Consider the following 18689-nt stretch of genomic DNA (forward strand, 5'->3'; position numbering starts at 1 on the left):
CCTTGCCCCCCCGGGGCGGGATCTGTGCTGCGGCGGAGAAGCCGGCGGCTGTCAGTAGGGGGCGAGACGCGAGGCTGTCGGGGAAGGTCACGCCTGGCCGAAGTGTCCAGCTCTGCATCCCTGAGATGTTTGCCTCGTGGAGGGTAGGGGTGCGGGAGGGAGGCGGCGGCCAAGTGGGGCATGCGGGTTCGTGGCAGCCAGGACCCTGGCTCGAGGCACACTGCCTGGGTGATTGTCGCACGGCCGTGGGTGACAGAAGCATCACTCCGTCTCCTCTCGTCCCCTCCCCCCTTTCAGGCCGCTGCCCTCCATCCACTTTTTTACTTTTGGGGATATTTCTCTTCATCAGTTTTACTGATGGTTTTGATTTAGTCTTGACTTTTCCACGCCGCTCCGTTGTTGTCCCGGGCTGTGGCTGCCAGTCCTGAGCTGTGTCCGTGCACTGTCGCCGCGAGTAACCTCCAACCCATCCCGGTCTGCCGCCCGCTCAGTTTCCAGTTGTCTGACTGACCTCCCCGCCTCCCAGTGTCAGCTCCCACGGGAGAGCGTTTCTGCACGTCTCACCCTGGTCCTTTGGAGGCCCTGAACTCTGTTAACGTCGTCATCTATTGTTATCTTTCTAAGTCCTCCTTTTCACTTGGAAGCCTTTCTGAACCCTGAAGCTGTCAAAATTCCATCAGGTTTCGCTCACTTCTTTGAACCCTTTCACTGCGAGTAGCAGGTTTTAGCTAGTCTTTCGGTGTACATCCACACCTCTAGGGCTCTCTTTTTAAAAGTAGGTTTGATTGCTTTCTCTGTGAGTGGTCCTCCTTTTTGTACTGTTTTAGCCTGATCGTTTTTCTTTCTTTAGTACTGCTTCTCTCGACCTGTTTTTTGTATTATTCCACTTCTTGTCACCTCGTGAAATTACTTAATTTGCATATTTTATAAAATATGGGTCCCCACGCCCCATTTAATTTTTAGTACTTTATTACATAAAATAATACGCCGTTATGCTTTATAGATAATCTATGGTATAACTTTGCTTTACAATTATTGACTAGATAATGTGACTTAATCTGTGACCTTAAAGTTCTTTTCTTTCCTCCTGCTTCCTTTTTTGTTTCCCAGTTCTGTGTAGTTTTTGTCCACCCCCCCCCCATCATCTCTACTTTGGAAATCCATCCAATAATGTACTTGTTTTATTCAGTAGCAGTTTGTCCACAATAATATTTGTTTTCTACTCTTTTATAGCAGTTTCTGTCTGTGCCCAAAATGTGTTCTGTACCATTATTTGACGTACATTTCTCATAGTTTTTATTTTTTAATAATCATTTCACTTTCCAGTGTGATTTCTGCTCAGATCAGTTCCTACTCATCTCCCTCAACTTCTTGGATTCCAAGGCTAGAGCTCTTCCTCAACTTAATTCATCTCTCTCAACTTCTTGGATTCCAAGGCTAGAGCTCTTCCCTGCATCCATTTCCTGGTTTATTCTGTTTCCCTTGTCCCCAGTTACCATTCATTCTGCCTGTTTCCTGGCTTTTGGTACTTGACTTGCTGAAGCTTCCTCTTTTCTTCCCTGCACCTCCACGTTCCTTCTTATTTATAAACAGTTTTGTTCCGTTGACAAGGAAATTTATTTTTAGGATACATTGTTTTTAATGGATAAATACTAGGGGTCACATCTGCTGTCTGTTTTCTTCAGGAATCGGATATGCCTTTGTCTTTTCAGGCACAGGTGCTTTTGGGCTTTACTCAGCAGTGCATATGTGGTTTTATTGAGTTACATGTATGTGGAAGACTAGTGTAGATAAATTAATGGGTAGGGGGTTATAAAATTTGTAATTCTGTAATTACAATATTGCTTACATTGAGTTTCAGTCCAGCCTTCTGTAGAGAAGGGCTTAGTTGAATAGTTTCTACCCTGCTATCTTGAAAGGGCCAGATTGTTTGGAGCTCTTCCCTCTGAAGATTCTCATTCATTTGGTGAGTGCCTGGGCCGTGGCTTTCTGTGTTTGGCACAATCCCTAGCCAGTTTCCACATGCCAATGTTTGGAGGATCTCCAGGCTAGCCGAAGTTAAGATTAAATTGCCAATAATTGGAAAGCATGTTCCTGTCCCCTGAAACTATAAGCATACCCTTAACTAATTATATTTAGTTAAAAAACAAATTGTTGCTGTTTGTTGTGGTGCACGCTTGTAATTCCAGCTAGTTGGGAGGCTGAAGCAGGAGGATCATAATTCCTAGACGAGCCTGGACAACTTAGGGAGGCTGTCTTTAAATAACTAAGGTCTGTCAGTGTAGCTCTATAGCTGCTGCTTTTAGTTCCCAGTAGTGCAAAAAACAAACATTTCCCACTGATCCGACCATTCAGGTTTGGGTTTTGTTTTGTTTTGTTTTGTTTTATTTATTTATTTTTCTTTTGTGGTGCTGGAGGTTCAACCTGGAGCTTTGTGCTTGTTAGCCAAGTGCTCTATCTCTGAGCCACATCCCCACCCCTCCACTCAGGTTTTAATGTTTAGTCATCAGTAGTTTTTCCTCAATACAGTGGTTCTACTGTATTTTTTTTCTAAGAGCTGATAATGTATGTATTGGGTCGGGTTGGGGGTGGCTATGAATGATAAAAAGTGGATCTCTTTTGACTATAGATATCAATAATAGATATGATAGAATAAATTCCTCCAAGAAATAATTTTAAATCTGAAGTTGAAGCAGAGGCATGTTGTGGTGGCACATGCCTATAATTCCAGCACTCTGGGAGGCTGAGGCAAGTGGATCACAAGTTCAAACCCAGGCCTTGGAATTTAGCAATTTAGTAAGAGCCCATCTCACACTAAACAATTAAAAGAGCTGGTGATAATGCTTAATGCAAAGACCCTGGGTTTAGTCCTCATTTCCACATACACACATTACATACATATTTTAAAATTTGAAGTTGATATTAAGTCAGTGGAAACTTCAATGTACTGTGGTCTTTTACTTGAACTGTTTTCCATGTTTCTTTAATGGGCTGTCTTATATTGTCAAATATATGGGAAGAAATGAAAAGTTATGTTTGTGTGTAATGACACATTTTATTCTAAAGATTTATCTTACCTGACAAGCTTTTTGTTTTGTTTTATTTTTTTGAGACAGGATCTCCCTTTGTAGTTCAAGCTGGCCCTGAACTCACTATGTACCCCAGGCTAGCCTCAAATTTGTGGAGATCCTCCTGCTTCAGCCTCCTAAGTGCTGAGATTTTAGGTGTGCACCACCATGCCCAGCTCATGACAAACTTTTTTTTTGTTTGTTTTAAAGTTTTTTAAAAACTTTGTCAGAGGAAAGATTCAGCTGCTCTAAAAAAAGTGGTAATTACAGAGGTAAAGGACATTTATTATTAGAAAAACATTAAGTACAAAAAGTTTTTAAAATTCTATAATCTTATCACTACAGATTTTTAGTATTTAAAATTATGTTGGAGAGTGAATAGGTGTCATGTCTTATGTTACTTTGTAAAGTTGTAATAGAATATTCTGGTGACAGAAACTTACTAAATAGTTACTAAATGAATGTGCTTATACTTTTGGCATTAAATATTTACTTCTAACTATATATTGCCTTGATATTATTTTCTGTGACTATATTATATGAGCCGGTATAGTATAATCATACTCTTACTTTTAAAAATGTGATAACCAGGATATGATATATACCTGTTGCTCTTGTGCTATGTTTCTCTAGAAGGGAGCTCTTACAATTTCATTACCATTATACTTGTATTATTTTGTTTTCCACATCTCTTATCACCAATCTTGGTTAAGCTGTGTAATTATAATTATGTATTGACTAGGGAATATCCTGGGATGGGATCTCCTTTATAATGAGTCCTCTATATTAAAATACATCTTTGTGATGCCAGGTTCGGTTGCATCATACTCTTGACAAGTGCTGTTCCTGCTAAGAGTAGTGCATATGCAGTGCGGGCTATTGGTGTTCATACTTCTCTGGGTAGATTGGAAGGTTTCCTTTAGGCAAAAAAGACGTAAAATTTGATCACCCTTGGTCTATTTCCTTTCTGTACTCTTTCTCCTCACTTAATGAACTCTTCCCTTTGGACATTCATTCATCCTTTTTATTTAAGAAGTTATCTGGAAAAAGAAAAAAATAGAAAACTATCTGATATTTATATATGCTGGCAATCAATTGTCAGTAAACAGATGATAGAGGAATATTGGACTGGGTGCTGAAATGTTGAATGTAATAGACAACACAAATTTGATTTACTCATTTGGACAGCAGACCAGAAAAAATTATATTAGAATAGTGGCTAGAATAGTCTTGACTTTTCTTGGTTTTGTTTTGTTGTTGTTGTTGTTTTTCCCTACTTTCCGGATTAGGATGAGCAGGAAGCAGATCTGACTAATAGAAACTATGTTCTGTGAGCGATGGAGAAGAGAGTCAAATGTACACTATGTTGCTTTTGGCATTTGTAATACTTGATGGCTGCCTTGTAGAATGAGGCAGCTACTTTTGTGTTCCTCCTTTTTCCCCAATCATAAAATTTGTTTTCCCTTCAGAACTAAAGAAGTGCACTTTGTCTGCTTGACACTTTGATACTACTTTGAGTATGTAGTAAACTTTTTTGTCATAATCCCTTATTTTATGAAATATCATAAATTCCTTATTTTCTATATTTTGGCCTTAAAGTATCATTAAGCCTTTTTTGTCAGTAGTTCCTTCCAGAGTTTTGTGTTTCCTAGAAGTTGTTTTTGTTCCTTTACTCATTCTCTGTGTCTTTCACCTAAGTAGGTTATTCTGTTAAGTCAAAATGAAAAATAATTAGCACACCTTTTAAAAATAAAATTGGTGGGCCTGTCTGGGAGCTTTTCTGTCTAAACAGTTCTTCCATGTTCCTCCTCCTCTTTGTCCTCCTCCTCTTTTTTCTTCAATGGGGTTTGAACTCAAGGACTCTACTACTGAGCTACATTTTCAGAACTTTTTATTTTTTGAGACAGGGCCTCACTGAGTTTCCCAGGCTGGCCTCAAACTTGTGAACCTTCTGCCTCAGCCTCCTGATTAGCTAGGATTACAGGCATTCACTATGGTGACTGGTTTAACCAGTGCAAAACTGCCCCACCCCCCCACTGGAGATTGAACACAGAGCCTTTGCACTGACATCCTCAGCCCCTTTTATTTTTTATTTTGAGTCAGGGTCTCACTAAATTGCTACTGAGCTTAAACTTGGTATCCTCCTGCCTCTGCCTATGCTGAGATGACAGACCTGTGCTACCATATCTGGCTAAGCAGTGCTTTCCTAAGTACAGTGTTAAAGATAACTTCATGTTAGTTTAACAAAAAATGTAATTTCACTTGTTCCATTTCTTCCTTAACTATTTCGTGGAGGCATTGACATGTTCTATGAGGTAGTTTTTATTTTTCAGTTTCTTTTGGCTACTAACCTAGTTTACTATCATGCTTAATTAGTATGGTAGTCAGAAGAAACTTGACAGCCTCACCCTAACATTAGGTAGGCAATTATTTTTTTCTCCCCTCTACCCTCTGAGATTATTTTGGTATCCATGTTTTCTCTTGGGTTTAAAAAAGAAAAAAACTATAGTTTTTGTTCCTTCATATGTTGAGACTGTGCATATAGAGGGAAATTGATGCTTCCTAACTTTATATTCTTTTCTGAGCTCTGGGAATGCCCTTGATATAAAATATAAAAATTACTTTGAACTCAGTTAATTTTGTATTTTCTAGAAGCTCTGTAACATCAAATGAAATATCTTTTTAATTTTTAATATGTAGCTGTACTTATTGACAGTACTTTTGGGATAAATGTAACCATAGGTTTTCAAATTACTACACAGCTCTAAGACCATTTTTAAAAAACACTGTACCACTATAAAAAATAAACATTTTAAAATGGTCCAATACACACATTGTCAGATAATTTTTGTCTGTTTTGTACATTTTTTTGTCCTTATACAGTAGTACTCATTGCATAAGTACTAAGAAATTTAGTGAAAGAATTAATGTATGAATCCTGTTACATATGAGATACACCCTGATTTTCATACTATTCCTCTCCCCCCACCCTCTCTCCATAAAATCAGTTTACTATATCAACAACCAAATTTGTTACAATAGGTGGTTTGAAACATTGTCTTGGGGTTTCAAGAACCTTCTTCAGAGGAACCAAAAGTTTTTTAGTGCCTCTACACTTTAATTACTGTAGTTCTTTGTCTATTGTATGTGTTGGTTTCTTTGAAAAAGGATTTGATGACTGTAAAAAAATTTTAAAGCTACTGTGTGTAAAAGAGAAGTTTGTACAGTATGAATCTTCTCCAGTATCATCTGTGTAGAAAAATTCATCAACCTGTGTCTGACAATAGGAGTCAGCAGATTTTTCTGTAAATGTCAGATGATAAATATTTTAGGTACTGTGGGCCATAAGGTCCCTGTCACAACTACCAAATAATGCTGTTGCGGCTCAGAAATACGTAGCTGATAGTATATAAGTGAATGAACTTGACTAAGTCCTGGTAAAGCTTTTTTATGGCCGCCTGCCTTGCAAATAGAAAGTCCTGAGTTTGATCCCCAGTACAAAAAACAAAACAAACCCACTTCTTTACGTACACTGAAACTTGAGTTTTATGTACTTTTCGTATGTCATGAAATTGTTTTGTTTTGTTGAGACAGTCTCACTATGTAGTTCAGGCTGGCCTTGAACTCAATACATTGTCCAGTCTAACCTCAAACCTGCAACAATCCTCCTGCCTCCAGCTCCCTAAGTGCTGGAATTACAGACATGAGCCACAGTGTTCAGCTTCTTTTAATTTCTTTAACCACTTGAAAATGTAAAAATCAGTCAGATGTGGTGGTGCATGCCCTGGCACGCTGGGGAGACTTGGGCAGGAGAATTGCAAATTTAAGCCCAGTTGTAGCAACTTAAATTTATAATTGATATATAAAAAATGAAATTTATTGGGTATAATTCACACATAATGTACCATTTTAAATATACAGCTTGACTTTTGATGAATTTATTTATGGGCTTGGAACTTCACCACACTCAAGAAATGGAACATTTCCATCATCCAAAATGTTTCCTGCTGCCTCTGCATTCAGTCTCATCTCCCACCCTTAGTCAGTGGCAAACACTGGTCCAATCTCTAGTTTTGCCTGTGAATGGAATGATACACTTTGTAATTTTATGTATTTGAAATCTTTCATTTAGTGGGATGCTTTTGAGACTCACCCATGTTGTTGCTAAACTACTATCAGTAGTTTACTTATTGCTTAGTAGTATTCTCTTGTGAAGGTGCACCACAGTGTTTATATAGCCTATGGTTGTACCTGATGGATATTTGGGTTCTAATTGTTAACCATTTTGAATCAACTTTCTATAAACATTTGAATTCAGGTTTTTGTTCAGAGTTTGGTTTTCATTTCTCTTGAATAAGGACCCAGAAGTGGGATTGATGGGTTTTATGTTTAACTTTGTATGAATCGCCAAACTTGGCTAAAGTGATGGTGCTGTTCTGCATTGCTTTTCACAATGAATGAGAGTTCTGATTACTTTTATCTTTCCTAACACTTGGAATTGTCAGTCTTAATTTTAGCTATTTTCTTAGGAATGTAGTAATGGCTGATGGTGGTTTTTATTTGTACTTTACTGATGTTAGACATCTGTTTATGTACTTATTATCTATAAGATTTCATTGAAGCATCTGTTTAAATCTTTTTATTTGATATCTGTCCTCTTACTCTAGAGCTGTAAGGTTACTATATATTTATTCTTTATACAAGTCGTTTATATCAGATGTGAGATTTATACATGTCTCACAGGCTAGTTTGTTTTTTTATTCTAAGTATCTTTATAAGAACAGAAGTTTTATCTTTTTCATGAGGTTCAGTTTAATCAGTTCTTTCTTAAATGGTTTGTGGTTTTTTTATGTTCCATCCATTGAATCTTACTTAAGGTCATAAAAGTTTTCTCCTAGAAGTTTTATAGTTTTGGCTTTTAAATTTAGGTCTATGATTCATTTAGGATTAATTTTTTCATACATGAAGTCACACTTGTAGATTCAGTCAAATGCAGATAAAAAAAGGAACTGGGTCTGGAGCAAGGAATATAGCTCAGCACTAGAGTGCTTGTCTAATGTGTGGGCATGTAAGGGATGTGAGTATCCTCCAATTTTGGTATCAAAGCACGGTCCTGGAACCAATTCCCCACAGATAACCAGAGAAGATTGTATATTGTGAGAAGTGGTTGAGACGGATTCATTATTATTACTATTACTGTTGCTGTTTTAAGGTACTGGGGAGCAAACTAGAGCCTCAAAATATGCTAGGCAAGTGCTTTACCATTGAGCTGCATCCCTGGCCCTTTATCTGTTCTTTTATGTGTAGATGTCCATGTGTTTCACATTGTTAAAGAGATTAACCTTTTCCTTTTGAGTCACTTTGGCACCTTTGTTGAAGGAACCAATTCCACAGATAACCAGAGAAGATTGTATATTGTGAGAAGTGGTTGAGACGGATTCATTATTATTACTATTACTGTTGCTGTTTTAAGGTACTGGGGAGCAAACTAGAGCCTCAAAATATGCTAGGCAAGTGCTTTACCATTGAGCTGCATCCCTGGCCCTTTATCTGTTCTTTTATGTGTAGATGTCCATGTGTTTCACATTGTTAAAGAGATTAACCTTTTCCTTTTGAGTCACTTTGGCACCTTTGTTGAACTCAATCGCTAATGTTTTACTGACGTTTTACTGACCTGTATGTCTAGTCTTGGGCTTCTGCAGCTTTATAATTAAGTTTTTAAGTTAGATAAGTCCAATTCAGAGGACTTCTGGAATTTTGAAATTGTATTTTAAAATTTGTTACTGTACTTTTGAAAGGAAAGGATCCATAAATTTTTTCAGATTCTCAGCAGTGTCTTCTACCCAAAAAAACTTAAGACCTCCTTGCAGTATATTGTTAATGTCTGTCTTGAATTCTATGGTGATACAGTTCATAAAAAGTGGGAAATATTTTTTAAATGTTTCATCTAAAATTAATTTCCTTATAAGAAATAAAGGAGATAGTCTAGTAGATTGCATAAAAGTATTTTCCTTTTTACCACATTGCAAAACTATGAAGAATCATCAGGGTGTGTATGGCAAGAATAGATTCAAATGTTTGTTAGCAGTAAAAAAGTTACTGAAAATGTCAGTCAGGCTTTGGAAGATAATAATTTATAAGATCATCTGTGTCCAGCCTCACTATAAAAAAGTTCTTTCATTTGGAACCCATGCCACATTCTGATAATTCAGAATTAGCACCTTTATTAATCTTAGAGACATCATTGTACTTTTTGCTAAGGCTAAATAGATGTGGTAGTTGGTCATATTTCTACTTTTTTCATTGGGCCCATTTTAAATTATACTGTTGATAGTTCTTTACTCTTTAGCCCAGGAGGCATTCTTACAATACAAAATAATGTTTCTGTTCTTGAATTTTACTTAAGACTTTAAAAAAAATATATCAGTCACATGTTCATAGAGCCTAAGTCTGGAATACCAGACCAAAATACCTGTGACAGTAAGGAAGGTAGAAAGTATGTAGGCATTTATTCATATTATAAGTAATGTCTTTCAAACCTTCGTTGCAGATTTGAAATTGCACTTACAGGGTAGAACACAGTATTTTGGCAGATGGTTTTCAAATGTTGTAAATTCAGTGTTTTTTAAAAATTAAAACGGTATCCAACTCCTGCTGTAAAGCTACTTTGTGTTTTTTCCCTTTTTTTCTTGTTCTTTTTTGGTACTGGGGATTAAAGCTTGTGCTTGCAAAGCAGGCAGCAGAACCGCAGAGCTAAATCCCTGGCCCGCTACTTTGTGTTTAAATTGAGAAGTACTCACTTTTGTCTTAGATTTTTCCTGCACTAAATATACAGTGTTTAAATTAGTAAAACCAGGAGATTTTAACTTTCTTTTTTGTTGTAAACAGCTTAACTAAAATATACTTTTAAGATGCTTTGAGTTAGTCTCTTACCTTTGAATATTTTTAAATAATTTTAACACTGATTAGGATTGTTCTTTTATTGCCTTAATATTTTGAAGCTGTATTTTCTACCTTACAGCATTTATTTTTGAGGCAGGCAGCAGAACCACTGAGCTAAATCCCCAGGAACAGAATTTATTTTTGCAAAATAAATTTGGTCTTAATTTTTTTTTTTTGTACTGGGAATCAAACTCTGGCCCTTGCACCTGCGAGGCAGGCAGCAGAACCACTGAGCCAACTCCCCCGCCCTTATGTATCTTTAATATTAAAGAAGAGTACTAGTGTCTGTAGTAAAAATATAGTTAATAAGAACTTCACCAGACTGATCCTTTTCCCTGTATTTCAGAGTTTTTACTCTCTATGGAATCTCTATGTTATTTGGAAAAAAGCAATTACTAATTTAAAGTAAATATGATTATTTTAGAAGACATCTTGTTAGCAGTTTCTAATGTTACATGAAGGGAATTAATTCTTATTACAAAACTATCCTATGTTTTCTAGGAATACCAAACAATTGCTGCCTTTATAACTTTTTTTTTAAAACAATAACAAGACAGTACTTTTTTCATGCTGGAGATAGAACCAAGAGCTTTGTGAATGCACTGTACTATTAAGCTAAATCCAGCCCCCATCCTTTTTATACATTATATTACTGTACTTCCAGAGTTCAGATAGGGAGCAGATATCAATTCAGATAGTCTTACCATTCCTATTCTATCTTCTTAGTTTTTACATGACTATAGTTCTTACATTGACTGTATTCTAACTATATATTCTCCCTACACATGCCTTCTCATAGTAACAGAAAGCTACACAATCTCATTTCCTTGTATATAAGAATTCAACTCAGCACTTGCATTTTGCTGCCATTTCTTGATCTTCCTTCCCCCTCCTCATGCTATGCTCTGAATTTCTGGTAACACTAAATGTGCTAAGTAAATCATGGGAGTGGTGTGAAATTAAAGTGAGGTGGTGAGTATGCAGAGTGATTAAAAAATACAGTGAATGTTTACATTTTTAAAATTATTACTGTAAAAGGGTGAGAGTGCCACCAAGAGATACACCCTTCAAAAGCACATCTTCACTGCCAGCTAGCCCCACAGCCTAACAACACATTGAGCTGTCACCCATTAGTAGACTAATAAATACCCTGCTGTGTACAGTGCCCTTCTGATCCAGTCATCCCTTCTTGAGTCTTCTAATCCAGTCAAGTTGGTGGTTAAGATTAGCTGGCACAAAGACAAAAGATAAGTATGTTTAAGGTTTTCCTTTCAGAAATCTTCATGGATTTTTTTAAAAAAGAAATTTCACTGACATACTTAGAACTTATGGCAGTCTTTATGACTGACTTAGTAGAACTGTTAACGATGTTGACCACATTCCATTAACACTGTCTTTAAACCATGTTCTTCCTTATGAATGTGAGTGCTCTATCACTGAGCTATATCCTCAATCCTCACTATTGAATTAAAGAAATATGGGGTGGCAACGTTGATATATTCTGGTAAGCAGTTCATGGGAATGATGTTAACCTTAGTATGATAGTAGAAGGATTATTTCATGGCTTTATTGGGAAAATGATGAAGATTATGGTTTGCAGTTTGGCTTTTTTTTTCTTGGTTGAGGCTAGGTCTCACTTTGTATGTAGTACAGTCTGGTTTTGAACTTGAGGCAGTCTGCCTACCTCTGCCTTCTAGATGCTGGGATTCTAGGCATACACCTTTATACCTCACTTGTATTTTGGCGTTTTTAGAGCTGTGGTCCTTTTTTACATTGTCATCCATTCAAAACTACATCAGTGAATTTTGCATAGTCATTTTGTGTGACTGCAAGTATCTTAATATTCAATAAATATCTATTCAGTAAATATGTTCAGGTAGTAATATGAATATTTAAGAATGCTTTGTTTTGGTGTTTGGGATGGAATCTGGGAAATTTGCATGGAGTCTGAGCTCTTACCACTGACCAACAACTTCTATTTCCCCTCCTATCACCCCCACGCCTTTTTTGGTACCAGGGATCGTACTCGGGACCTTGCGCTTGCAAGGCAGCCAGCGGAACCACTGAGCTAAATCCGCCCCCTCTTCTGATAGAGGATCTCCCTCAGTTGCCCAGACTGGGTTTAAATATGCAATCCTACCTCAGCCTCTTGAGTAGTTGGGATTACAAGCATGCTCTACCAGTCCACAAATGATGTGTACCAGTATGTTTGAAAACAAAAGTCTCTACCCTTATTTAGCTATATTCTGGTGGTGGTGGGTGTTAGGGTTTGAGGGGCAGACATAGACACAAAAAGGAAATTTATACAGCAGTATTTTTGAAGGTAATAAGTATGAACACATGAAAGTAAAACAGTGGGGTTAGGGAAGGAAGGCTGCAATTTAAAATAGGGAGATGAGTACTCGCTTCAGCAGCACATGTATTAAAATAGGGAGATGAAGGTAGGCCTCAATTGGAAAGGTAGCATTTGAGCAAAGCTTTAGGAGGTCGGGAAACAGCATTTCAAGCAGAAGGAAGTAGTTCAAAGGTTCTATGTCAAGAATGTATCTCACATGTTTAAGAAATAAGCCAAAAGTGCTGGGAGTAACTCGAAAGCAGGAAGCTGAACTGGAGATGAAATTCTGGAGGGAGGTATGTCCAAGGGCCATTGTAAGAACTTTGACTTTTGCACTAAACAAAAAGGGAAGGCTATGAGTAACCAGAGCTGATCTTACTTACATTTTTAACAGGAGCACTCTGGTTGCTCAATAGACAGTAGACTTGTAAACGAACAAGGTATAAGCAGGAGAACTAGTGAGGAGACTCTTGGTCAGAGTGGTTGGAGTGCAAGTAGTAAGAAGTTCTCAGATTCTGTATGTTTTGAAAGTAGATCCAGTAGGATGTTTGATAGATTGAATGTGAAGTGTGTGCAAGAAAAAGTTGTCAAAGGCAAGAAGGCACAGATACAGAATTCAGTTTAGAGGATGCTAAATTTGAGGTGTAGATTACAAGGCAAGATGTTGAATAAGTAGTTGAACATAGGCCTGTAGGGTTTAGGGGGAGGCCCTGTAGCAAAGACTGTTCACCATATCCATGTATCATTTTCCTTGTGGTATACAGATAGGCTGCATTTTCCCTTTGCAGTTAGGTATGGTTGTATGATTGAATTTTGACTAGTGAAATATGAGCACAAATGATGTATTCCAGTTCCAGGTCTGGCCCACACAAATATCCTCCATCCTGTTTTCTCTTTCCTGGAGCTGACATATGATCATCAGGGTACATATGTTTTATATAATAGGTTATCCATCAGCCTGGGTTCCTGAAGAAATAACTAAACTTCATTGTGTTTGAGTCCTTTCAGGTGTTACAGCAGTTAGCCAGCCCTAAACATGGGCAGTTAGTAGTATTTAAAACCTTGAGACTGTTATGTGCTCCTCTAGGTGGAATGAGTGTAGAAGGGAATACGAAGAGATCCAGAGTTGGTGAAGAGAGGAAGAACCTGAGAAAGAACAACCAGTGAGATCAGATCAAATGAAAAAAATTTACTAAGAGTGGTCAGTTATGTAAAATGCTACTACTACTGCTAGGCTCATTAAGATAAAAATTCAGAATTTATCAGCATTAACAAAGTATGCTGGTGACTGGCACCAGAATAAAGCATTGAGGTGGGATGCTTGGGAAAACTTTTTGATTTTAGGAGGGAAAAGGAAGTAAAGATTGTGAGTGCTATGGTTTGGGTATGGTTTGTCCCCTGCAGGTTCTTATGCTTGGTCTCCAGTATGTGGTAGTGTGGAAGTGGTGAAACTTTTAAGAGCTGGGGCCTTGGCCTGGGGATGTGGCTCGGTGGTATTAAAAGGAAAAAAGGGAGGGAGAGAGGGAAGGAAGGAAGGGAGAGGAAGAGGAGGGAGAAGAAAAGAGAGTATGGATTGTTACAAAGCAAGGCCATTCCCATGCCTTGGCCCCTTCTACACGCAACCACTTTCCTTCTTGCTTTTCTGCCATGTGACACAACCAGGGACTCCTGACATTCTCAGAATTGTGAGTCAAATAGCCTTTTTCCTTTTATAAGTTACCCAGCCTTAGGTTTTTGTTTTTATTCTTGTTTTTAGGGAACAAAGAAGTGGGGCAAATGAGGGAAGTAGGGTCAAAAATGGAAAGTATAAGGACATACAATACTGAATATGAACCATCAGAGTAGAATAGCAGTGATGTTGGGAGAGAATAAAAGTTCCTGAAGCAATGCTCTGCAGAGGCAAGAGGAAAAATGACTTTGTGTACAAGTAGGAAGAGTAGTCTTCAGTAGAATACTTTATGCTAATAGGAGAAAAGGCAGAGTGCCTAATAACAAATGATGCTAGATCAGTAGATCTGGATTGTGGATTCTATATATAATCCCATTCAGTTGCATCTTTTTTTTTTTTCCTATGAAGTAAGAGGTTATTGGCCTAGGATGAGAGGTGGGGATATGGTGTGGTACAGTTTTTTGTTTTTTCTTGTTTTGCAGAGCTGGGGTATGAACCCATGGAGCGCTGAACTGACTGCAAGGGCATGTGGTGTTTTAAGGAATGAAATGAATGTGTGAAGGTTGTTTAGCTGCTTGTGAGAGTGAATGGAGTAGGAACAAAGAATACAACTGATGGCAATATTAAGTACTAAGCTGTCTGGATAGCATTGTGGGTCCCCTACCTTTTTGGTGTAGGTCTTCCTCACAGAGTTAAGTGTAACTTGCCAAAGCAGTTTAGATACTTACTATGAGTCATTCTCATTTTGACTCAAACATAGTATCATTGGGAAATAGAACATGAATTACTACTTAGTGTAATATCTGGCATTATTCTACCATTAATTTAAAAGCTAAATTTGGAAAGATCTGGTAACTGAATTATTTTTCCTCTTTAAAGTTTTTCTTCATTCTTTCTGTACTGAATATTTATTGATTTGACAAGGTAGCATCCCCATCATTGCAGTCTGACTTTTACTATACAGTGAAGCGATTGCTATGCTGTTACTATCTTTTAAATGTTTTCCAAATCTGGCTTGTCTTTGCTTATATTTTTCAGATTGCTGGCAATGTAGATTCCCTCCCTTGTCCTCATTCTTCAAAAATTCCAAACTTGCCTACCATTTATTGTAGGAAGCCTATCTTAATCTCTGAGATTTAGTTTGGTGCCTCTGATTTTATAATATCTCAGTTTACCTATATCATTTTATCTACTATGTTGTATTGTAGGTTTTTTTTTTTGTTTGGTTGTTTTTTTTTTTTTTTTTGGTTTCAGCTGCCAGCACTGTTGAGTTAGACTTTCTGTGATGATGGAAATGTTCTGTGTCATCCTAGGTGGTAGACACTAGTTGTAAGTATGTGGCTATTGTGCACTGACAATTTGCACAGTAGGATTGAGGAATTAAATTTTAAATTTTATTTTGATTTAAAATTAAATGGAGGGCCAGGGATTTAGCTCAGTGGTTCTGCTGCCTGCCTTGTAGGTGCAAGGTCCCGAGTTCAATCCCCAGTACCAAAAAAAAAAGAAAATAATAATTAAAAAAACATTTTTAACTGTTTTTAAAAAATTAAATGGTGTCAGAGCTAGGTGTGGTGGCACATGCCTGTAATCCCAACACTGGGGAGGCTGAGGCAGGAGGGTTGCCATCCTGGGCTACATAGTTCAAGGCCAGCCTGAACTGCATAGTGAGACCCTGTCTCAAAAAACAAAATAACAACAAAATATTAAATGGTATCATGCTGCTAGTGACTACCTTGGTCATTGCAGTTCTAGACTTAATTATGTATGTGTATATATGTGTACATCTTTGTTTGTTTGTTTGTTTGTTTGTTTATAGGAACAAGGTCTCACTGAGTTGCCCAGCCTGGCCATAAACTCCTAGATTCAAGTGATTCTCCTACTTCAGCCTCCGGAGTAGTTGGGACTATAATCATCTTCTACCTCACCCAACTTCTAAAGCCTTTTAAAGTCCTCTGGCTGGGGATGTAGCTCAGTGGCACCTTGCCTGCCTGGCAAAAGCAAGATTCTGAGTTTGATCCCCACCCAGAACCAAAAAATAAAAAAATAAAAAAGTCCTTTGGGATCATATTTTATTATTGTTTAACAAATGGTACCTACTGCTACATAAGTAACTGAATTTCTTTTTTGTATTAGTCCAAGTAGTTATCACTCACCTGGAATATGGCACTTCTCTAAATTTCTCTTTAGCCAGAGCTTTCCAGTTTGTTTTCAGAACTATTTGGTTTAAGCAACACTAGGTTCTCAGCCCTATAAAATTGGAGGTTTTCTTCCCCTTAGGACTGGGAAGTTGAGTACTACATTGTAACTTCAGTGATTGTTTAACACAGTGGCTACAGCACGTGTGCTGTAGGTTTGCAGCACTGGTCAAAGGGCTGGCTTATGGTAAGGAAGAAATATAAGCCAGCTTTGGTTTGTGGGAATGAGGACGCACTGTGTGCTTCAACCAAAGCAGTCCTACTACGTATACTAATATATTGGAATTATACTTCAGATTTCATTGGTGGGTGGGCTTCTCAAAATTTGTATGTGGTGCTGTGGATCTAATCCATGTCTTGCACCACTGAGCTATATCCCTAGCCCTAGAGATAATGTTTGGTTTGGTTTGGTTTGGTACTGGGTATTGAATCCAGGACACTCAAACTGAGCTACATCCCCAGCCCTTCTTATTTTTTAATTTGAGATGGTCTTGCTAAGTTGTCCAGGCAGGATTTGAATGTGACAGCCTCCTGCTTCAGCCTTCCAGGGCACTGCAATTATAGGCATGTGCTGTCACACCCAGCTGAGGTAACACTCTTAATTGAGGAGACATGACACACACACAGCAGTACATGATTAAGCGCCAAAGTGGATGATGCAGAAAAATTAATGCTGCAGTAGTTAAGAAATGAAGGTTCTTATTTTTAGACTAATGAGATTTTGATATAAAGTAGTGTTGAACCTAGGCAGATAGAGGAAGGAAAAGGGAAATTAAATTGTAAAATGCAATGGGAGTAAAATTTACAAAGAATTGGACCTGGTGGTTTGGGTTAAAGAATAGAATGATCTGGTTATAGTTGCAAATTTTATGATATAAAATTTTGACTAAAATAGATGGGACTGAGTTGTGGAAAAGATTAACATACTGTGAAAATTTGCACTTTCTATTGCATGCAGTGGGGTGAAATTCTTGGAGGTGTTTTGGTTGTTACAAAGATAGAGGAAAGAGACATTATTAGCATTTAATGAGCAAGGACCAAGAAAAGCCAACCATCCTACCACATTCAGGACAGTCTGCATATTTAAGAACTGTCCCAAGGAACCATGTCACTTTGAATGACATGCTGGATTTTGATGATGTAGGTGAAAAAATGATCATAACTGAGTTTAAATTCTTGCTAGGGTGTGGTGGCACATGCCTGTAATCCCAGCACTTGGGAGGCTGAGGCAGTAGGATTTCCGTGAGTTCGAGGCCAGTCTGGGCTACATAGCAAGACCCTGTCTCAAAAAAAAAGAGAGATTAATTCTTTTATGTACTTGTACGAGGAATTTGTAATATACTTGTATACTAATATTTTCAGAAATTCAGTTATATATATATATATATTGGAGGAGTACCAAAATTTTTATTTAGAATTCTGTGGAGTATTCACCACTTTAGAAAAGCATGCAGTTGATGGCAACACGGTAGTATTTACAACTCACATACTCTTCCCTTCAGGCTAACTTGTAACTATCACAGTCACCGTGATTTTATGTATAGTATAGGTACAGGCAATTCTCGTTAATGTTGTTTATTATAATTGCCTGTATACTTTGAAATATTTTAGTATAGTTTATATTTCTTTCATATACTTTGTAAATAGAATCAGTAGTAGTAGTTGGTATTATATTGGCTTCTAAACTTATACTTAGGCAGGTTATCTCTTAATTTTCATTTAGGATAGTACAGGTAGTGACATAGTTATAAAAAGAGAATAAATTTCTGTTTTCTACAGTGGTGGCCTGAGTTAAGATGAATCCTTTTGGTCAAAACAGCTAAAAATCTTGGAAATGTTTTTTAAAAATAAAAAAAAAAAAACAAACTTCAGAATTGAATAGCCAGGCACATAATAGGGAGGTGCTAGGCCAAATTCTAGGAGAAAGCAGGAACTAAAGACAAAAATAGTGGATGAAGTAGTTACTTTGATATATGCTAAAAATTAGAGAACACCTTTCACATAAAGTCTTGAAAAAATTGGAGATTAATTTAGGTTTTTTACTTCATAATGTTGAGAAATCCTGGGAAGATTAAATGAAAAATGTAAAAATTTTAGAAGATAATATGAAAATATGTTCTACCTTGTTTTTATTTAAGAGGTTGGAAAACAATTTTTTTAAAGTAAAGATGTCACTGATTTTAAGATTCACCATTATTTATTTTTCTATCTCTAAAATAGAAGTTTGCCAGTGGTCATGAATGCTCTTGATTTAAAATGCACCCCAATTTTCACATTTTTCTCATTTGAACATCTTAAAAATAATGACATAAAGTGCTTGTCTTAAACTTCTTTACATCCAGTGAAAGTATAACTTAGGTTCTTTCCTTAAGTTAGATGCAGTTCTTCAGCTGGGAGACAAAGAAAATAGAAAGCTCTCTTTTGACTATTTGAAATGCTTGTGAAACTGTGTTTAAAAGTAGTTGAGGTGTTTGAACCGA

At 37.2% G+C, this 18689-nt stretch overlaps 1 protein-coding gene across 6 annotated transcripts in view; it reads left to right on the forward strand.

The window, feature by feature from the left end:
- The first annotated feature begins 106 nt into the window (after nt 1–106).
- The window catches only part of Braf (B-Raf proto-oncogene, serine/threonine kinase), a 158761-nt gene continuing 140178 nt past the window's right edge, over nt 107–18689 (forward strand). The window contains exon 1 of one of the 6 annotated variants that reach the window (XM_033764498.1): nt 107–143. In XM_033764498.1, the coding sequence (XP_033620389.1) occupies nt 126–143 (18 nt within the window). In that variant the 5' untranslated portion in view covers nt 107–125. The remainder of the gene's footprint in view (nt 144–18689) is intronic. The other 5 variants (XM_033764500.1, XM_033764502.1, XM_010631655.3 and 2 more) reach the window with 5 other exon arrangements.

Source organism: Fukomys damarensis, unplaced genomic scaffold, assembly GCF_012274545.1.
Source record: "Fukomys damarensis isolate Sample0158 unplaced genomic scaffold, DMR_v1.0_HiC HiC_scaffold_16, whole genome shotgun sequence".
Lineage (NCBI taxonomy): Eukaryota > Metazoa > Chordata > Mammalia > Rodentia > Bathyergidae > Fukomys > Fukomys damarensis.